This window comes from Artemia sp. Qi Xiang Cuo, chromosome 19 (assembly GCF_049724085.1).
Source record: "Artemia sp. Qi Xiang Cuo chromosome 19, ASM4972408v1, whole genome shotgun sequence".
NCBI lineage: Eukaryota > Metazoa > Arthropoda > Branchiopoda > Anostraca > Artemiidae > Artemia > Artemia sp. Qi Xiang Cuo.
In genome coordinates this window covers 51,044,346-51,067,610 of record NC_142812.1, presented here as the reverse complement: position 1 = coordinate 51,067,610, position 23,265 = coordinate 51,044,346, and the positions used below count along the sequence as shown (strand labels likewise).

At 35.4% G+C, this 23,265-nt stretch overlaps 1 protein-coding gene across 5 annotated transcripts in view; it reads right to left on the bottom strand.

The window, feature by feature from the left end:
• Positions 1-22,696, bottom strand: part of LOC148940973 (uncharacterized) — a 368,976-nt gene extending 346,280 nt beyond the window's left edge. For all 5 annotated transcript variants that reach the window (XR_016143387.1, XM_089105391.1, XM_089105390.1 and 2 more), the window contains exons 1-3: positions 22,561-22,696; positions 18,154-18,242; positions 4,224-4,386 (exon numbers count right to left, since the gene is read on the bottom strand). Coding sequence is in view for 4 of the 5 variants with exons in the window: in XM_089105391.1 (XP_088961517.1) it covers positions 4,224-4,386; positions 18,154-18,171 (181 nt within the window). In the remaining variant the exon portion in view is untranslated. The remainder of the gene's footprint in view (positions 1-4,223; positions 4,387-18,153; positions 18,243-22,560) is intronic.
• Between the last annotated feature and the right edge of the window lie 569 nt (positions 22,697-23,265).

Below are 23,265 nucleotides of genomic sequence, written 5' to 3'. Positions count from 1 at the left end.
TGTCAATATTCGACAATTTTATGTCTACATTCTTCAATAAATTGGGTAGAGTTTTTTTGGCCAATCAAGTATATAACTATAAATTCAACAACTTTTCATTTGCAAGTGGAAGAAGAATATTGTGCCACCTTCATTAGAAGTTCAACTTATATTTAGGAAATTAGAAGTTCAACAATATAAAGAAGAAAATTTTATAACTCAAAACTTTGAATGAACCCTGTTAATGAACTCTCTCAGACAAAACTAGCCAATGGAGTGACACTTTTTAGCTGACTCGGGCAGACTGTTCCGGGCAGCAAGTCTAATCAGATTGATGGACTGAATGAAATCCGAATGTTACCAGAATTATGGTGACGGTATGTAGAATAATCAGAGGCAAGACGTGGACTAGTTTTGAGGGCCGCGGAAGAAGGGCCGTATCCAGGATTTTAGTCCGGATTTTTTGGGGGAATGGGAGGGGGGGGGGTGTACGAAAACTTTTAAAAACCCATTGTGACCAAAATCATAATTTAGTGTAAAGAGCGAAGGTTGAGGAAGGTGAACAATGTTGCTCCTTACTTTCAGCTAAAGAAAAACTACTTTTTTAGTCAATTTCTGAATGTTTTTCAAGTCATACCAGGACTTTTTTGAGGGGGGGGGGTATGATACAACTTTAAAAAACCCATTGTTACAAAAATCATAATTTAGTGTAAAGAGTGAGGGTTGAGGAAGGTAAACAGACTTACATTTAAATGTTGCTCCTTACTTTCAGCTAAAGAAGAACTACTTTTTTAGTCAATTTCTGAATGTTTTTCAAGTCATACCAGGACTTTTTTGAGGGGGGGGGGGTATGATACAACTTTAAAAAACCCATTGTTACAAAAATCATAATTTAGTGTAAAGAGTGAGGGTTGAGGAAGGTAAACAGACTTACATTTAAATGTTGCTCCTTACTTTCAGCTAAAGAAGAACTACTTTTTTAGTCAACTTCTGAATGTTTTTCAAGTCACACCAGGAGTTTTTTGAGGGGGGTGGGGGGTTACAAAAAAAAATTAAGACAACATTGTGACAAAAAAGCTACTTTAATGTAAAGAGCGAGGGTTGAGGAAGTAGGAGTTATTGATGGTATGTAGAATAATGAGATGCAAGACGTGGCCTAGTTTTGAGGGCCGCGGAAGCAGTTTCGTATCCAGGATTTTTGTGCAGGTTTTCTTTTTTTTGGGAGGGGGGTACAAAAGAACTTTACGACGCCCCTTTTTAACAACTCAAAATGCAGTCCAGTATCACCCAGAAAGAATCAAAGAAAAGCCAAGGAACATTTCTCATTTATATGTCAACCAAAGTGTATTCCCAACAAAATCTTACAAAGGATTTTTTTTTAAATCCAAATGTTGCCCGGAAATTTTCCTTTAACCTTAATTAAACACCGTGACTGCGCTCTGATGCAATATTTTGCTTTGAAGTGTGACTAAACTTGGCTGTTTTTGCATGACTATGAAGAAATCTTGAAAACATTGGGTTTGATATCTTTCACAAAACAATTTTATAAAATCAGATTCAGTATTTATTCTAACACCAAAGCACATAATTTCTCACTCCAAATTAACCAACATTCCAAACAAATACCTTGTATTTGCAGACAAAACGTGTCGTCAAGTTCAATTAATTATTTTTGCTGATTTGTTTTGACGATTCAACGTACCGACACTGACAAAAATGTGGTAAACGTAAAACAAGTTCTCTCTCTATCAACTCTACAATTTAAAAAAATTTAATTATAAAACAAAGGTTTTTTTTCTATTCAATAATTTTGAGTACGAGCATTGGGAAATTTACAGAGATATATAATTTCTCACTCCAAATTCTGTACCCCAAATAAGAGCTTAAATGCAGTTTTACTTAATTAATATTTTAGCATTAAAAACCGACACTTTTCTTAATTAAATTAACCTTTAAATTTCTTAATTAAATTTTCTTAATTTCTTCCGATCAAAATTTTGAGATAGCTATTTTGTTCAGCGTAGTTGATTTTCAGGCAGAAAATATGTTTTTGAGGAGGAAACTCCCCCACAACCCTCGGGGCAAGGGTTGTAAGTTATGCCCTGGGGGCATATAAGGTTTTTATTGAAAGCTTTGTCGCAGAAATTTCAAAAGGGCTCATTACTAGTGCCTTTTTTAGTAGTTGAAAGTGATTGGAGAGCGACTAGCACCCCTCTCACGCCCACCATTTAAAACACATCCAATCAAAATTTTTAGATACCCATTTTGTTCAACGTAGTTGGAAGTTCTGAAATTAGGTCTTTTAGGATGATAACTCCCTCAGAGCCCTCAATGCAAGGGTTGTAAGTTATGCCCTGGGGGTATATAAGGTTTATATAGAAAGTTGTCGTAAAACTTCAAAAGGGGCTCATTCAATTGGAAATTGAGACGGCTAGTGCCCTTTTTAATAGTCGTAAGTGATTGGAGGGTAACTAACACCCGTCTCAAGCCCACCATTCCCCCAAACACATCCAATCAAAATTTTCAGATAGCCATTTTGTTCAACGTAATAGAAAGTTCTGGAAATTAGGTCTTTGAGAATGACAACCCCCCGCCCTCAGGGCAAGGATTGTAAGTTATGCCCTAGGGGCATATAAGGTTATTATTGAAAGCGTTGTCGTAGAAACTTCAAAAGGGCTTATTTGATTGGAAATTGAAAGGGCTAGTTCCTTTTTTAACAGTTGAAAGTTATCGGAGAGCGACTAACACCCCTCTAACGCCCACCATTTCCCCAAATCCATTAAATCAAAATCGTGAAATATCCGTTTTATTTAACATCTTTCAAAGTACTGAAAACTAAGTCTTTGACGATGACAACAACCCTAACAACCCTGAGGGTGAGGATTGTAATTTATGCCCTGGGGGCATATAAGGTGTTTTTTGAAAGCGTTGTCGTAGAAACTGAAAAAGGGTTCATTCGATTGGAAATCGAAAGGCCTAGTGCCCTTTTTAATAGTCGAAAGTGATTGTAAGGCAACTAACATCCCTTCCACGCCCACCATTTCCCCAAACACATCCAATCAAAATTTTGAGACAGCCATTTTGTTCCACGCAGTTTAATAGTCGAAAGTGATTGGAAGGCTTGACATTTTTATAGTAAAGATCGACGTGGATATAATGTATTATTTTTGTTGTTGTTGTTTAGACCAGGGCACTGCGTATCGAAGGAGTTGTCGTAGAAACTTCGAAAAGGGCTCATTTGATTGAAAACAAAAAGGGCAAAAACGAACCCCAATGAAACCCAAAACGGGCAGAAATTACAATAAATAACCGAGTCAAAACCAAACCCAGTAGAAATTAACATAAGTTAGGCTCAAAACCCCTATGCCTTATCAAGGTCAGAACATTATTTTCAATTTACTTAACAAAATACAAATGAATGCGAATTGTCAGTTTAATATACATATACTGATATTTAGTAATCAAAATGTTAAAATTATTTGATTTATTAAAGTTATAAAAGTAAAAACATTTATTTTTTTTTTTAGTAAAGTGCAAATTATGTTCTGGCTTTGGGAAGGCATAGGGGTTTTGAGCCCAACTTATGTTAATTTTTGCTCGTTTTTGAGTTTGACTCGGTTCTGTTTGTTGTGGGATTCATTTATTTATCGATGCTGATTTGTGGTAGTTTCACGCTTGGTAGATTATTTGATTTTATTTTTGCTTATTTTTTGCTTAATGGAGTTCTTTACTTTTCTTTGAAAAACTTATTTGTGGAAAAAGTTTTTTTTAATTAATCTCAGATATAGAGCCCAAGCCCTGTATCATCGATCGATTGGTCAAACTCGAATTCTCGTAGGCAATTTTTTCGCAAGATCTTTAAAAGCTTGTTTTTTCTAAAATGTTCCAAAGTTAGCACGAAACGCAATTTGTTGACTTTCGGGGGAATTTTCGGAGACTAAATTTTCTTTAGAGGAAATTCGGTGAAACCACGAAAAATCTGGGTATAAAATTCAGCGGAACTAGGAGAAATACTTTGGGGCCAGCCCCCCCCCCCAAAAAAAAAACTAAACTGCTAAAAACTATGTTGAAACACATGCAATTGTGGTTTGAACAAAAGATAAATTTTCATATTCCCCCCCCCGCCAAGTACAGCCATACTAGAACATAATTTTGGACACGTCCCTTCTTTTAAGGAAAATAATTCTCATTACTTTGTTTTGTGTGGTTAGTACTGAATACTAGATTGGACTGAAATAACGTACCTTTGTAATAATAGAGGCAATATTCGGACAGAACAAACCACCTTCGCTTCCACAGCATGAGCCCGTCTGATCCCTGCTTTAATAACCACCCTTGAAGTGTTACAGGTGCTCCAGGGGGTCGAGGTTTCGCTACTGGGCTCTTTAAACCCATCCTTCGGCTACCCTAGAAAATCAAAGAAGATTTGAAGTCCAATCAGGTGGAGGAATAGAACAAAACAGAAAAATTATAGGCGTTTAATATTACGCGATCGGAATATCAATTTACCTAACATGGTATTCACATAGACGCCAGCTGAGGGGGGGGGGGTCAAATGCCTAAAATACTAAAGGTTCAAAAATTTCACTTCAGAAAAGAATAAAGTATATTTCTGGCAAGATGAAACTTTTTCGTGCATCCTTTCTTTCCCTGTATGCATACTTATATTTCTAAGAGATCTAGTTCCCATGAGACGTCCATATGCCAGAAACTAAACTTTTAGCGTAAGAACTGTTTGCTTAGGAGATCTTACAATCCGCAAGGGAAGTATATTGCTGAATTTCTTACATTTTTCATAAAGAAAGAAATTTCTTCTGTTTTTAAATTTTTTGTTACTTGTCTAAAATATAACACAATAAAACAAAGACTTAACGTATTTTATAATGAGTTTTGTCGCTTAAAAACGAACATTTGAATCAAAATATTCATACTTTTCGAAACCAGCTAAACATAATTATCATTCCTAAACATAATTATCCTATTTTGTATTTACTTTTTATATAAAAATAGGTTGTTCATTTTACAAAAGTCGAAATTTTTTATGCTCATTCTGAATCAGGGACAGATCTGGAGCAAAATCTTGGGGGAGACCCACTGTGACAAGGGAACCAATGTGCAAAATCTTGGGGGGGGGGCAATGTGACAAAGGTACAGATCATTGACATATTTATTCTAAAAAAAAAGAGTGGAAAAAAGAAAAAAAAAACAACAATATAAATATTTGGGAAAGTTTAAAATGGAATTTGAGACAAAAATGATTTCTATACTCCAAAAGAGCATAAAAAAGGCATGAAGTGGTATATTCACTTTATTTGTAGGTGATTTATGTGAACTTCTCAATATTTTGAGAAGGATTTTAAAGTTAGAAAAAAGTATCTGAATCAGAGGCAGATTCATTCTTGGATAGGTTTAATCTTAGGCAAGTGTTGCAAAGTAGAACAATTGCATTTAAATAGGCTTGACTGTAGGAGTAAATTCTGACTAAAATTAAATATTAAAAAATAAAGTTTTCCAGGATTGTAGTCAGCCAGTTCTAAGTAGGCCTAACTTAGAGTAAAGAACCAGTATCCAATTGAGCAAAATTATGTAAAACTAAAACCCTCAAACCTTGTTACAAAAGAGAAATTGAGAAGAATTGCATAGGGTAAAGATAATGATGATTCAACAGTTTTTTGTAAAAAAACAAAAAAAAAACAACACACTTTCTACTCCAGAAGGCTTAATTTAAAGATTTTTGGTTTGAAAAGGGTTTCAGTATGAAGAAAAAATCTCTAAAGATCTAACTTTTTGATTAAAAGTTTGGAGTTTTATTAGAAAAGGGTACAAAACTCTAATTTTCTTAAGTTGGAGCCTTTTCACCCACAAATTCAACAGAATAAAACGTTATCTGTTTTTGATGTAAGTCAGAACCCAATTTAACAGCGGTCAAAATACTTGCAGACAAATCCTAGTAGATTCAATATGCCTATTCTTTTTACTTTATTTCTTTGTTTCTCTCCAACTTTTTTAAATGTGTAAATGTATAAAATACTATACAGATAGTGAAAGCTAAAAACTAAAAAAAAACTGCCTCAAGTATAGGGACAAAATTGGATAATCATAGGGAGTGTCATTGTGCGACCTAGGTCCCTATAATATAATATGTGACATAATAGTGTAATCTAGGTCTCTCTGTAAATGCTATCTGGAACTGCCCACTTTCTCTCAGCTTTAATTGTCCAGCAAAGGTTTCTCTGTTGTTCACAGTTAAAGTGTTGTCAACATTTGACTAGTTCAAAGTTAATCTACCCGTTTAATTCACTTTGAAAATTTTTAGTTTTGACTATCCTTTGTCTGGAAAGCCTAGAATTCTTGAAATATGCATGGCCTAGTTTGTGACACCAAGGAGTTTAACATGTTTCATTAGCATTTTGGGTGGGATACAAATTCTACACTAATTAAGGAGGGATTCAGAGAGAATATTTTGTATTTTACAGCTTGGGATCTATTTGAAAGATAACATTGGAAATCGAAATTATAAAATTTACTAAGAGAGGGTGGGTACTTCAAATTTATTCAGTTACAAATGAATTAGGGTGTTTTGATCAACCAAGTCAAATGGTTAAAAATATGAACATAGCATGAGGCCAAGCAGCAGTTCCTCAGATGATGGTAAAATCTTGCATCAAATCTGGTATTGCGAATACCAGGTTTTTCACAGTGTCTATGGACCAGCCAACAACCTTCGGCTCGATGAGAGATCACATTAAAGCTTTTTTTTAATTAAATATTTAGTTGGTATTTTGGTTAGTTATTTTAGGTCATGCGCTCTGGGCGGCCCCCTTCCATAACTCTTTGTGGTAGTTTTCAAAAAATTTTACACCAAACTTCACTTCTCAAGTGTGTTTTATATAATCGACAAGTACCAATTTTATTCTTTTAATGAAAATATCTAGGTTAAGGTCTACAATAGCGGCTCTCCAGAATGAGCCATGCTAGAACAAAAAGCGAAACATTTTTAGATTACTAATTTTATGTTCATTTTTATGGTTTTGTTTGCTTTTTGACAATTCATCCCCTCAAATAGTCTCATATAGCCCTAGGCTATAAATAAAAAATTAACCAAAAAATGATGAAATTCTTGCTTTATAATGTGCAACAAGTATCAATAATCCTACTTCCTTGTTTTCTGTTTTTGAATCAATTTTCATTGATTATTATGTTATTTTTTTACACAGCCTAGGGCTATATGAGACCATTAGGGGGAGGGGATGGAGATGTATTGTCCAAGACACGAAAAAAAAACCATAAAATTAGCAAATTAAGACCCATCGGAAAGACCCATTTTCAAATTGTAAACGTAAACGTAAGAGGTTGAAATTCATTAACTTTTTCGGTCAAGGTTTCGGTGTCTCGTTTCGTCTTACGATTGAAGATAAGGTATTACGCAGCACTGGCAGATCCGGGGGGGACACCAGGCTCCTCCCAGGGTTTTCCTGGCGCCCTCTTAGCCTATTTTTTCTTTTTTATTACTCTTTTGTTAGAATAAATTTGCCAATTTGGTCAATTATTGGCACATCCCCCCCAATATTTTGTTTATTGGAGCCCTTGTTACATTGGGTCTCCCCCAAGGTTTTGCTCTAGATCCGCCCCTGTTAAGCAGGGTTACTAACCATCGCGGAACCCGTGGGAAGGGGAGAACGCAACGCCAAAACGCAATGTGAAGACGAGGCTCGTATCCAGGATTTTTTTTTTCGGGAAGATGTTTGTTACGTTTTTACGAGGCGGGCAAACATTTCGGGGGAGGGGTTCAAGCCCCCATCCCTCTTCCTGGATACGGCCTTGGTGAAGACACCTTAAGATAGCATATTACAACCTCAACTCTTAAGTTATACTAGTTTGAAAAAAATCCATGGCATAGTGTGAAACCACTATCAAGCAATTTAAAAGTAGCTGCAATCAATCTGAACTGTACACCCCTCTGAATTGTTGGCGGCTGTAATATCTTAAATTATACAGAAACGAAAAGGGTTGTATAGCAACCCTGGCGGCAACTTTGTACACTACAATCAAATTCTCACATTAACTTTGTAAACTTAAGACGAATCACTTAATGGATATTAAGATCCGGTCAATGCACGCATTATATATTCGGATTGCTCAAGTCAAATACAATAGAGGAAATCAGATCGAATTTAATTAACCTAGAAATATTAATCAAGGTGTACAATTCAGTTTACAGATAAAAGAGAGAACCGCATTCCATGGTGAACCAAACTTGAGGCAGGCTACTAGTGACATTAAAATGAAACATTTTGTACCGTCTGTGGAGAGGCATTTTAGGGAGGTGGAACCAAGGGAGCGCTTGTCCCGGGCGCAGAAACTTTAGGGGTACATAATTTCACATATATAATCGAAAGGTTATAATCATTTTGAAATTTTATTAAAATAAAGTAGAGGGCGCAGTTAAAAATGAAAATAATAAACACATCATTAACTAATTAATAAAATAAAGTCAAAATAATGATAATTAAACAATTTAAATTAAAATAATCAAAACATATGTAATCATTAATAAATAAAATGAAAACAATTTTGTTAATAGATGAACATTTTGGAAAATTTGGACAACTTTGTGGGAGACAGAGGGGGGGGGGGCTAATCTAGATTTTGTCCCGGGCACAAGAGAGGTCAGAACTGCCACTACCTGTAGCCAATCATAGATCTATTCTCACCTGAGAGCTATGATTTTCTAAGATTTGTGTTTTGGTTGTTTCAAGTCATGAACTTTTTGGGCATAAAAAACACAGCAAGCAGGTATACAGGAATTTTTTTTCGGGGGGGGGGTTACCCGATTTTTTTATAGCATCTTTTTTCTGGTAAGGTTTTGTCTTTACAGGTATTTTTTAGACTAATTTTCGACTCGATAAAAAATTTCGGGGGGGGGGTTCAAACCGGGTAACCCCCCCCCCTGGATACGGCCTTGAAACACAGAACATTTTTTTTAGATTCGGAATGGAGGTGTATCAAAATTTAAAATTACGAAACAACTATAAAACGTTACATTTCTGATTTTTATTTTTGAAAACAACCTAACTAGGCTTGACGTGTATCGTATCGTCAAGTATAGTATACTTGACGTGTATCGTGTTTTAATAGACTTTAGGTGGAAAGTAAGGCCCATCTACAGTGGTATTTTACTAATATTGTGATGTAGCTAGTTTAACCTTAAGCCAATAAAATTTTTCATAGGAATTTTCTGATTGGCTGGAAATTTTTTTTTGAAAAACTGTGATTGGCTAAATTGCTGCTTGTTAGTTTCCGATTTTAGTAAAATATTTTTCTAAATAGGTTATTACCAGGAAAATTCAACAAAGAAAACTTTACCCTGGGCTCTCACAGTTAAAAAACAATCTATTATGACTGGCAATATTTGTGAATTGGATGATTAAGCAATTTTAATTGCAGTTATGGTCACACTCCGATCATTTAAATAAAAAAATTAATTATTACATGTTAAACCTACAATCAGAAAGGAATCTTAGTACTAATAAGGAAATATAAAGCAATAAAGTAGAAAATATTCAACCAAAAAGAAAAACATGATAATAACAGGGGGGAAGAAAGTTGGAAAAAAACTGAACAGGGGGAAATAAACTGAAAATTTTTGTTTCGTAAATCCTCCGAACTAAACTTCTATATTTGAATAAAAAAAAATGTAAAAATAATTAAGAGACCAAAAACGAGACTCACTCCACGAACTTCAGAGGTTCAGCCTGCTGACTCAAAATCACCCTTTTTCTATGGCAAACATTGTCATACTGGGCATGATGAAGATATGAATTTTTATCGTTTTTTGTGTTTTTTTCCTTTTCTTTATTTTTTTATTTAGTTTAGTTTGTGTTTTTCCCATTGATAAAGGCTTCCGGACTTAAAACCGAAATATTCGGACTTCTATTATCATTAGTGAAAAGTAGCTATTTCTACTGTATTATTTGAAATATTATACCCGTTTTTCTGCATTTTTAGTTCGTTCTATCCGTAAATGGAAATTCAGTCTGGTCTGGGAAATTATTTACCTCCACGTCAGGAATAATTGCTAGACCACGCTGCTTTTCTATTTACAGATTTTAAGAGAGAGAAAACAGGAATAATTAAATAAAACAGTGGAACAAAAAAAAACAACAACAACAAAACATTAGTTAATAATAAAAATCCGAATATTTCGACTCCACATCCGGGAGCCTTTATCAAAGGGGGAAAAAAGGGTAAAGTTAAATTAAACACAAAATACAAAGTAAAATACAAAACATAAAAACACAAAAAAATAAATGAGCAAGACTCACATCTTAAAAAAGTTGCAGTATTTTGGAGGTTATTAATATGTGAGTTTTGTTTATTTGTTTTTTTTTTCTTTGTATGTTGCATTTAATTTAACTTTAACTATTTTTTTGTTGATAAAGGCTCCCGGAAATGGAGTCGAAATATTCGAATTTTTATTATTTAAACTTTGTTGTTGTTTTTTATTTTGTTTTATTACACTGTTTTATTTAAATTATATCAGTTTTTTTCTCTCTTAAATTCTCCATGTCAGGATTTTGAAGATGTGACATTTTAACTTTAGAGGTTAGGATATGTACCGAAATGATTTCCGAACGTTAAACACCTCTCACTTACAAACGGAAACAATAGCTTACCTGTACAAAGTATGCAGAGCATAATAATTATAGATAAGTACTAAATTATATTACATAATTATATTACCTATATTATATTACTTATATTATATTATATAATTGTAATTGCAAATTATATTATATATACTAAATTATATTACCAGTAACTTGGATCCTGCATCCAGGATTTTGATTGGGGGGGGGGGTTCAAGGAGGGTTACAAAAAACTTTAGAAAACGAATCAAAAATTTGTTTATGAGCATATTTGTTAGTTTTTGCGCCCTGGATACGACCTTGTATATTCATAATACATTCAAAACACAATAAAGCAATCCTTAACTTAGCAGTTAACCAGAACTTATCCGACTTTCAAATATTTTGTTACAGAAGAACTTTAGGAACAGAGACAAAAAAAGGCGTGTGCTGGAATCCAATAGCGATAATGGCTTTAAATAATTAGATATCCTGTTGTTTTTTCCACTTAAAGTACTCACACTTAATGGGTAGTTTCCTTGATTTATTCACATGGCTTCTAATTCCTAACTTCTATCCTATTGTCAAACTTGAGGCTAAATGTTAATCAGTTTTTATAATGGGCAGATTCATATTTGGCGTTGCTACATATGCTCATTTGAAAATGAAATTTTGAATATATTTTTTTAAAAGGATAGTGTAGGCATAAGTCTTCTGGTTTATTGGTCAGCTAGCTGGGTTATATTTAAAACATATATAGCCGACTTATTTTAATTATTATGCATTATTATTAGTTAAACCAATGGGTAAGGGTAACTTATAAGAATAGTAGTAGTGTCGACAAAAACCACCAATATTTGGCGTTTCTTGGCCTTTTCTAGTGTAATAACAAGGTAAAATTAGCGTAGTAATAATTGTCTGGTGTCAGTTCTGGAAAAACAACACAATTAAGAAGCTTGAAAAAATGCCAAGAAATGCGTAGACACTAGCGCCAGTTTCCACTCTTACAAGTTGCCTTTAATCTTTGAGTTAGAACAAAGAGAACAGGGAGATTACTGCCCCATTCTTTCCCGTTAAAAGGTGTACTTTAATTCTATTGATTTATTTGTGTGATTTCAATCGTCATAGTTTTTTAGCCAGTCACATTTTTCTTAAAGCGCATGTCAGAAAGAGCAGCCAAACGACCCCGCGTTTTTTTGCCTTGTCAAATTTTGCTACGTCAAATCTTGCTTACAAAATTTTACGTAATTACGTCAAATTGTGTCTTATTTTCGCTACGTCAAATTTTGAGCCAGTAAAAATTATACAGAATCTTAATGGTTCTTTTGTGTGAAATTGTAAGCGAGTAAACACACAAAAGAGTTTGGGCACCCTAGACGGTCAATCATTTTGATCAAAAGCTTTCGTCAATCAATTGATTAAAGTATGATTGACCATCTAGGAACCTGTTTGACGCTTGAGTCAAGTGTTGACAGTGATTGATAGAAAGTTTGAATGACTCAATCGGTTCCTAGACGGTCAATCATCCTTTAACCAATTGATTGACGGAAGCTTTTGATCAAAATGATTGACCGTCTAGGGTGTACTCCTAGACGGGTGTGTAACTCCATCTTTGACACTGAATGTATTTAAAAGAAGAGAAACGTGAAAGGGGAGTGAACAGAGGCGGCCTTACTGGTACGCGGGGCCTTGTGCAGCCGCCACTGTGCGGGGCCTGACGTCGTGGTCATAATGTAGCGGGTAGAAGAAAAACGGAAGGTGGGGTGCCACAGGGAGTCCCAGAATTTGGATAAATTAAATTAACTAAAGAAACAAAAGAAAAGGACATTTATCTGGTAACTAGGGCCAAAAGACCCGAACAAACTGGGGTTTTGACCTTCTTAGGGAGTTTTGACAGGTTTACAGCCGTTGGCACCACTCCACATAAAGGGGTGCCCCACATTTGGAAACCCCAGTCGTACATTTCATGGCTTTTTCTGCGAGACCCCTCGCGAAGTCAAAAAATAATTCACGTGATTGTAATTCGTAATATATTTGGCTCTCTTAGCGCAGGGCCCTGTTAGCCCGGTTCTGGGAATGGGGTAGGAGATAAGCGTTATAGGGATGAACTAGTTCAGAAGGCTTGCATTAGACCTAATTAATTTTCTTGGTAATGTTAATTTTTCTCAGTGGTGTCAATTGGGAGGGGGTAGGAAGGGGCGGTTGCCTCCCCCCTAGATCTTGAAAATTATCACCTTCGGTATTTTCACTCAAAATATCTTTTTTGTATTTTCATCGAAAAATTGAAAAACATTAGAATTACCCTCCTAGATTTAGAAAGACACATTTTTCCCCTACCCCATATTTTCGTAAATTGACGCTACTGAGGCAAGAAAAAAAACATGACGTGGTTGCAGATAATGGCCAGTGTTTACCCCCCACCCCAGAAAATACCCCCGTGGAAAATATCCCTTCCATGAAAAATACCCACACCCGAAAAATACCCCCACAAAAATCCTCCCTTGAAAACTATCCCTCCCCCCATGGCCGACTGGTCTTTATCATTCAACTTATCAAAAACGGACTTGAGGTCTCAATTTTTGATCTAATGAGCGCCCTCCGAAGTTACTGCGACCATGAGGTGAAGTTTTGGATGAGGAAGGGGCAGCCCCCCTTCTATACGGAATAAATTCTGCTCTTTTTGGGGTTTAATGTTACACTTTACTTTTAAAATAACAGCGTAGACCAGAAGTATTCCCAGAAATCATAAGGGAGCAGATATCAATTTCGCATTTTTGATGCGTTTTTTAAAGTTTTTTTGTACCCCACCTCCTGAGCCCCCGCCCTCCCCAATAAAAATCCTGGTTACGGCCCTAGGGATCATAAATCGATTTCTACCTCTGCCTCCCTTCTGGTCTCTCCCTTAAAACTAATTCTGTATTTATATGATGGCTCAATGAGAACTGGGATGTTTTGGTATTAAAATGCACCCTTTGACGTATCTCTCTCTCTCTCCCAAACTACAAAATAATCAAAAAACACTATTGTATAATTTTAAGTGCCTTTTTAAGTTTTGTAATTTGTCCATTGCTTACAGATAGTATTTGTTATAGGGAAGCGTAGGGACATTTTTCGGGGGGAGTTTTCTGCAGGGGGAATTTTCAGTGGGGAGTAAATTTTTTGGAATAATTTCCTTTCAACGAGGATATATTTTCTGCGGGAGGGGGGGATTTTCCGCGGGGTAAACGCCTAGAACCGTCTCACATAAGTTCCATTGAGTGGGAACTCTAGGACACCCTCAAAATTTCAGATAACAACTTCTATAAAAACGTTGGATTCCTAGGACCTACATGAAAAATTATTTAAACTTCAGTCTCCAAATGTTCGGTAAATTTAACTATGTTTTCCATCAGGATCGTCATTTGAGATTACTTTGAAAGATAAAAACAACATCAGAAAATAAGGTAAAACAGTATTTTCGAAACCCCCCTGTAATAAATTTGGTAAACCCATTATAGCAAAACTTTTGAGTCCAAAATTCTCGCTAGACTATACTTAGCGTGTTGTCTCATTCTCAGTCGCTATTTTAGCGTTTTGTACGCTACTTTCAAAAAATAAAAACTTTAGATTCCGGAACTCTCGGTAGCCTATACTTAATCGTATTTTTCATCAGAAACATCAAGCCAATAGATAGTTACATTTAACTTCAAAGAAACTATTTGAAAGCGTCACAGAATGTACATTTGTGAACAATTTTGACGGGACACAATTTTTTTTTTAAGTTCAGCAGCTCAATTAGTGTTTTACAATAGCAATTGGCGGGAATTGACCATGTCTGGCATCTATCATCCATTTGATTTAATGTTAACGCTGTTTTAGCGTTATATACGATATTTCCAGAAACAAAATTTGAACTTTAGATTCAGAAACTCCAGGTAGCCTATACTTCTTTATTTCGGCGGGAGGAAGGGTATAAAAAAAATTTATTTTCCGGGGAGAATTTACAAAAAAAAACATAAAAAATGTGTATATATTCATTTTTGTTACGGTTTTACGAGTCGGACAAACATTTCAGGGGGGATTCAAACCCCCTAACCCCCCTAGATACGGCATTGTTATACTTAACCGTATCTTCATCAAAATCATCATGCTAATAGTGAGTAACATTTAACTTCAAAGAAGCAATTTATAAGCGTCACAGTAAAGCAGAATTTACAATTGTGAACAATTTTGACATGACAGATATTTTGAAGTTCAGTAGCTCAATTAGTGTTTTACAATAGTAATGGGTGGAGATCGATCCTGTCTGGCATCACTGCTTCATTATACTCTTTTACTGTTGCTCCTAGGTTCTTTTGGGTAATAAAATAGTAAAAGAAATACGCATAACATCACGGAAGGTTTCAATTCACCTTCAAGGGAACTATAAAAAAAACTGTTTTATCAGATTGTATACCGAAATTACTGAGATAAATATCCAAGGATTGAGCACCGGGTTCCCATCGTCTACACCGGAAGTGGAGAACCCGAGTTTGAAATCAGGGTTCCCGCCCCTTGTTCTCCTTTTCTATTGCCTAAAAAACAAACACTAAATCAGCACATAAATCACTAGTTTATTGAAGAAAATCCCTAAATCAACCAAAAAAATCAATAAATCTGGTGATTTTTTCGTCGAGTGGCAACTCTGTTCGAGACAGAAAGTTACAAAAACTAAAATTAATCATTTTTATTCTTTTAATTCTTGAAATCTCTCCTTGACATCTTTTTTGTAACTTCTGAATTCTCGATTTGTCAGATAACCCTTAACTTTATCGTAAATAAATGGAAAAAGTAAATCAGAAGAAGATTTTCCGAAAAAAGGAAGGTGTGATATTGAAAACAGAAATGGCATAAACGGAAAACTGGTTGTCCTCGGCTAGGGTGAGAGGAATAGATTTAAGGGAAAAGAGAACTTGCAGAGAGGGCGCAAAGAAGGAGGCTCTGAATAAACTAAGACGGAGCAGGAGCGTGTGTAGCTATGTTGACCTCAGCCGGCTTGGTGCTGCAGTGAGCTGTTAGTAGTAGTAGTAATTTAGTCAAACATAAAAATAACAGATGCTATTATGAATAAATAAATCTTTTGATATCACATCTTGATAATAAGGCTAATTATTCTAGCAAAAACTCAAGTCAAAATTACAATTCGGGATTCGTTTTGGCACAATAGGTCCGAATCTCTATTGTTATATAATCCCCTTTGAGCTTGTTTGTGAAGTGGCTTTCATAGTACAAAATTGTCTATACGAAGTGATTAATCTACGTTACGATGAGTACATCTTTTTACGCTTAAACAAGTATTTTTTAGACTAGGCTACCCCAACATTTATAAAACCGTTATAATCTTCGTACAAAATTACACGCAAACTCATTATAAGCAAACTATTCAAAAATTAAAAACGTGGAATGGAGATGAAGATTCAAGCTCTGATCAAGCATGAAAGGCCTTCTAGGAAATGTCCATTAATTTATTTTTAAAATCAATTAATTGATCAATCGGATATTCCATTTTGTTGGTTTAATTTTGAGTTTTCCGAAATGTAACGAAATGTTACACAATGTAAAACTAGGAGCAGGGCTCGAATCTACTTTCAATTGCCTACATTATGGATAAAAATTTGCCGTAAGACAGGGTCATATCCACGATTTTTTCTGGGGGGGGGGAGGCAAAAGGATTTTTTCTGGAGGGGGGTTACAAAAATAAAAGAAAACACGCATAAAAATTTTGTTTATATTCTTTTTTGTTACATTTCTACGAGCCGGACAAACATTTCGGGGGCGGAAGGTTCAAACCCCCTAACCCCCACCCCTGGATACGGCCTTGCCGTAAGATAACAAAACATAACGTCTTGATTTATGCAAGTTTGAAAGGATTTACGGTGCAGCATGAAAGAACCATGAGCCTGTACTCACTTTTCATAAGGACCGTATCAAGGATTTTTGTTCGGGGGGGGGGGGGGATTCGCGCGGATGCGTTTAACAAAAACTGAAAAAAAACATACAAAATTGTTTTATATACATTTTTGTTACGTTTCACGAGCCAGGCAAACATTTCAGGGAGTTCAAGCCCCTAGTCCCCCTGGATACGGCCTTACCTCATAAAGGTCCTTAGTAACGTTTGAGAGCCGAATTTGCTGAAAATTGACAAGTTCATATACCAGAACGTTCACATTTACCGAGGCAAAATCATCTCATGAGGTCAGGTTGAGTGTCAAAAGTTGGGACAGCGTTAATAGGGTGGGAAGCTATGGGATGGGAAGGCGAATTAGAAATGATAGGGGAGATCGAAGATTATTGAAACAAAATAGTTGGAACAAGTTTCATGGGTGAGGAGAGACGTGTAACAAGATCGTCTCATACATGCTACTGAAAGCCACGATATTTAGTCACTTTTATTTTCCTACCAGATATCAAGGGCGGATCCAGGATTTTTTTTTCGGGTGGGGGGAGGGTTACTAATTTTTGACTCAGTTTTCGACTAATTTTACTGATTTTTACCTAGGTTTTACTAATTTTCGACTCAGTCAAAAATTTCGGGGGGGGGGGGGTTCAAACCGGTTAACCCTCCCCCCCCCTGAATACGGCCTTGCCAGATATAATAAAAAAATCCAATCGGCTACTTTAAAATATTTTTGTCAGTTTTGTGATTATAGCAACTTTTTCTCCTGAAAAAAATCATAGTCAGAAAAAAATTCGAAAGGGTAAGTCGAAGCTTATGTGTTTTTCGAATACAGTATGCCTTTTTGACAAATTAAGAAGACGTAACTTGCCAAAATTAAGAAATAAATAAAGACCATCTGGCATAAAGGTATCAGGATCATCGAGACAATAAAACCAGACCCGCGCTACTCTTAAGTCTTCAATGTTCACTGTTTTATTTTTATTTTTATAATTTTTATTTTATTTTTTTTTATAATTTAATAGAAAAACTAATTATAATAGAAATCAAAATTACTTCTTTTCAATTAATTTTGACATTTTAGCTAACATTGATACCAACTGGAGGGATGGATTTAAAAACTACCATTATTTGTCTTTTCACTGGAGAAAAATTTAAAACCAAAAACAAAATCACCCCCTGCGTCAAATATTTTGAAAAAAAACACATTTTTTTTGCATCTTCGTCAAAACCCCAAAAAAGAAATTCCATAGCCTCTTCTAGTCTTCATTTTTGTTAATTGGTGGCGCTGTTAATATTGCACCCCAACAAGAATATGTGGTTTGGGGTTGGCTGGGAGCCGACAGGGGATACTGTCACAACTATTTTAGCACAAATGTGCAGAACTATTTTAAAGGCTTCCTGAGACAATAACGTACTATATACCCATACACATACCGTTGTCTAACAACATACTGTAACGATGACATTTTTTTCAATTATAAATCCATGAAAAAAAAATGAATTTATGTTCCCGCAACTTGAAAACGTTATTCTTGTTCTTCTGTGAAACCCGGAAAAGGGAACAAGACGCCTTTACATAGAATGGTAAAGAATAACAATATGTGCAGCCGCTTGGAGGAAATAACTTACTTTTTTATTGGGATCCATTAGGCTTCTTCAGTGAATCTTCGGATTTTTTTCCTTTTCATCCCTCTATATGATGTAACAAATTCCTTGAACTATTAAAAAACAAATTAGTAAACGACATAAAGAACATAGTTATTAGAGGTGATTTTTCGGCAACGTGTTCAAACAATAAAAAGACAATAGCTAAAACGATGGTCAAAAAATATAAATCAAATTATATACGCCTATAACACATATATATATACATATATATATATATATATATATATATATATATATATATATATATATATATATATATATATATATATATATATATATATATATATATATATATATATATATATATATATATATATATATATATATATATATATATATATATATATATATATATATATATATATATATATATATATATATATATATATATATGTGTGTGTGTGTGTGTGCACATATATATATATATATTATATAGAGCTTTTAGAGGTTTTGCGAGTTCAGGGTGCTAGAAAATGTTTGAAAATTAATGTTAAGAAGACTAAATCACAAAGGATAGGGATAGGTGAAGATGAAAAGGTGACGTTGGGTAACGAAATAATTGATCAGGTGCGCAGCTTCACTTACCTTGGTAGTATTATTAGTAAAGACGGTGGGAGCAGTGAAGATGTTAAAAGTAGAATAGCCAAGTCCTAGGATGTTTTTTCACAGTTAAAAAAGTTTGGAAGGATGGGAAGATAAGTATGTAAGTCAAGACTAGAATATTGAGAGTTACAGTGATGACAATAGTCAAGCATGGCTCTGAAGCATGGGCGCTCCGAAAAACGGAGGAACATCTGCTAGATATTTTCCAGAGAAATTGCCTACGGATTGTTCTAGGTACCCGGCTGACTCACCGTATTTCAAGCAATAGGTTGTACGAAAAATGTTGTTTAATCCCGCTTTCTAGGACTATAATGAACGCTATAATCCCGCTTTCTAGGGTTGAGATGGCTAGGGCATGTTCTGCGGATGTAGGATGACAGATTGCCGAAGATTGTTCTTTTCGGCCAACCGCCTAGGGCTAAACGGAAAGCAGGTCGTCCTCGTCTGGGGTGGGAGGATGTCATAAAGAAAGATTTAAAGGAAATGGGAACTTCCGGGGAAGGTGTAAAGAGGAAGGCTTTGAATTGACTGGGATGGAGGAGGAGCGTGCGTGGCTATGTTGGCCTCAAGCGGTTTGGTGCTACGGTGAGTTGTTAGTAGTAGCAGTAACAGTAGTTTTTAAGGTATTTGAATTGCTGTTATCTCTTGTTAAAATATCCACGAATATTTTTGCAATTACCAGTTTCTCGGTCTTCAAGCAATCCATACATGAAAATCTTCGATTTTTGCAGATAAGTGTGACAACGTCATTGCAGTATTGATTTATATAAAAATGACGTCACTCACTTAATTTTTTTCTGAAATTAAGACTCCTAACGAATTTTCTCAAACTTCTGACCTTACTTGATCTTTTTTAGACCAGAATATCCCAGGATACCAATTTTCCCGAAAAAATATGGAGCCGTTTTCGAGAAAAGATATATAAATACATACTCGTCTCCAGTATTTTTGATCGAGGGGGGGTGGTGGTGGGGAATTTACAGGAAAACTTTAAAAACCATCTTCAAAAATGTGTTTATGTGCATTTTTGTTTCGTTTTTACGAGTTGGACGAAGATTTCGCGCGGGGGGGGTAAACCCCTAGCCCCCCCACATTTCCGCCACACTTGGTACGCACCAACGGGTGTACGTGATTTCTAAGAGCCGGTGCTTCTTCGGACACAAAGTCATGTAAACCCGTACCGATTTTTAAATGCCTTAAATTCTTGAAGTCTCACACTTAAATCCTTTCATAGCCTCTTAATTCTCTAATATTCGAATAAGTCTCGACCTCACTTTATATAATGGCTTCTCAATCCACTTACACTTTTGCAAGTAATCATGGGCTATATCCAGCCTCATAAGGGGGATGGGAGGTTGGGAAGAAAATGCATTGGTAGTTATTACTATGTTTAGAAAAAAGAATTATTTGATTGGAATTGAGTGATAGATTTCTTTTTTTCGGATTTATACTTGAACTTGAGCAGCACCAGCCGTTTTCCACCTCACTTGGCATCTGAAATATATCTTTTTCGTGGGAATTTGTTTAACTATAAGCTCCCCAGAATCACGGCTCCATTGGTAACATAAACTTTTAATAAAATACATTCTTAAATACGTTGTTAGGGGGGGGGGCTAAAAAATGAAGAACCCCTGGGCACTCAAAAACCTACCCAGTCCTCTGTCCTTGGTTCTCACCAAACCTGATCAAATTTCGAACGTTAATCATGGCTTCATTCCTCGATCCTGTCAAAAACTACAGGCCAATTTCAGATCCTACTACTACTGCTACTGCTAATAACTCACTGCCAGACACACCAATACAGCCAACCAGAAAATACTTAATAGAGACTGTTTTGCATAGCCTTTCTACGTTTGTTTTTATCAACTTTTGGGTCTTTTTCTGTTTTGAATATATTCCCATTTTTATTCCTCCCCTCAAGTTTCCATTCTTTGGTTGTAGCTTTTTGCTTCTTAATTTTTTACTTTAACAGATTGTTGTCCACGTATAGTCAGAGGGGGTCGCAGCCCCCCCCCCCTTTAAAGCTAAAAACATGCACAGTGCGTTTAGAATAAAGGAGAGAAATCCAAGATCGGGTATAAAACAGGTTTTCAACAGTCTTGCTCCCAGACAAATACTGGTTGTCTGCCCCCCCCCCCCTTAAGTTTTTGGGATAGGACGAGACCGAAGGCCAGATACTTTGTTTACTGGCGGGCAGGTATGGAAAAGGTTCCAAAGCTACCAGTAGCAAAATCCGACAGAATTCAAAAAATTGCCGATACTTTAGCAGCACAACTTGTGTTTTGACAGCTTTTCTTTGAGCAAAAATTATTTTTATATGTAAAAATTGTATTTTCACATAAAATCTGCCAACAAATTTATAAACTGGAATAAGGAATTCAAAAAATGTTACGCTGCAAATTTTTTTGTTCGTTTGGATTATTTTTGTAATAATTTCTTGCAACAGAAGAAAAAAACAGCAAATTTTAGTAGGCTATAGAAGCTAGCCTTTTCTCGAAGTAGGAAGTCTTGGTTCAAAAGAAGGGATGGTAAATTTACTTTGCAAGATAGAAATCCGATAGAAAAAAATATATTACACAATTTCCAGTTCAATGTTCTTTATAGATAAAATAGTCCTTGTCATAGCAAACACACATCCCTCCCCCTAATGCGGTCAGCTATAGCCCCAGAATACATTCAAAATTTTCCCGATTTTGTTCCCTTTTTGGATTCTTTGTTTGTTTGTTTTATTTTTTTTTAATTTAGCGTTTGTTTTTACTATTATTATTATTATTTCACTTTCTTAGCATTATGAACCCGATATTGATGAGAAATAATAGCTAAAAATAACAAAAACCCGCAAAATCTGCAAACATTTAGGTACTTGCGTGTTACAGCGACTACACCAAAAAAGTGAAGTTAGGTTTATCCTAATGAAATATACTTTAGTGACAAAATTATGGAGACTACAACAGAATTATGGAAAGCAGGCCGCTCAGAACACATTACATTAAATACCTAACCTAACCTAAACAACTCTATATATTAAATATTTAATACAAAAAATATCTGCTTGTCTATTATATAAAACCCACTCAAGAAGTGAAGTTTGGTTACAATAAAATATGATGAAAATAGAATACTTTATTATCAAAATTGTGAGTGTGCTACGTTAAATCCCCCCCTAATGCACAAATATATAGCCCAAATTCGGGTAAATATTTACCAAATCATATTATTGAGTTACGACTAAAGTGAATATACCACTCGATGCTATTTTTTATGCTCTTTTCAAATATAAAAATCATTTTTGTCAGAAATGAATTTTAGTCCCCACCCCTATATATACCAATTCATGGTATAGGCTATATTTCCACATTAGGGGGTGGAGATAAATTTTATTTCTGATGTAAATGAGAGGTAATTTTAAACTCCCCCCCCCTAATATGCAAATATAAACCCTGAATTGGTATATAGTGGTAGGGATAAAATTCATTTGCGACAAAAATGATTATTATATTCATAAAGAGTATAAAAAAGGCATCGAGTGGTATATTCATTTTACCCAAATTCGTATCTAAGCTATCATATTTTCATCATAATTATTTTTGCATTAGCATTCACCCAACTTCACTTCTCGAGTGTGTTTTATATAATAGACAAGTACCAACTGGTTATATTGCAGATCAAGAACAAAGCGTGGTCGCCATATCATACGAGTACCCTCCTTTCTTCTATCCTAGTCTGAATGAAGCTTCCCCGACATCAAAAGCGAGCATTCCTTACCTTCAATGAAAAACAAATATCCAATAGAAACTAAATCCAACCAAAAAATTAGCTTAAAGAAATCCTTTCAAAGCTTCATTCCCACAAGATTATTTACAAATATCGTCACAACCCGAGTATCATAACTCAAAAAAGACTATCTTCTCTAACTACCTGAGGAACAAACTCGACTATATCTACCTGCCCTTAAGCGACCAGGTAGACAACACAATAGAAAAGAATTTTAAAGAGGCCTAGACAAGAACCTTGAAGGGCTGTGACGTTGCACATGATAACGCCGTGAATGATACTGGAAAATTAGTAATGATGGTACATTTGTGACAATTAGTAAACATTCAGGTAATGAACAACAGATCTCTCTAACGAGAATGGACAAGTACTATCAAATTAAGGGGAGATTCACTGGACGTAGAGGAGCAGGTGCAGAGGAGTCTGTGGCTCCCACCCAGCTGACTCCATGCCTCCTGATGTGGAAACAGATTTAAGACTAGCCCTCTTCACAGTATCTGGTCCGCCGATGCCCGTTTGCGTGGGAGGTGGGCGTATTCACCCCCTCCCCCTGGAAGACAAAAATATTCAAAAAGCACATTATTAGGCACCATTTGGAAAAAAAATCAATTCTTTTTCAATCACTAAATATTTTCAGAGCCAAAAAATCTTAGCCCTTAAGGCGTGGGAAAACATGCAGTAATTTATTTTGAGGGA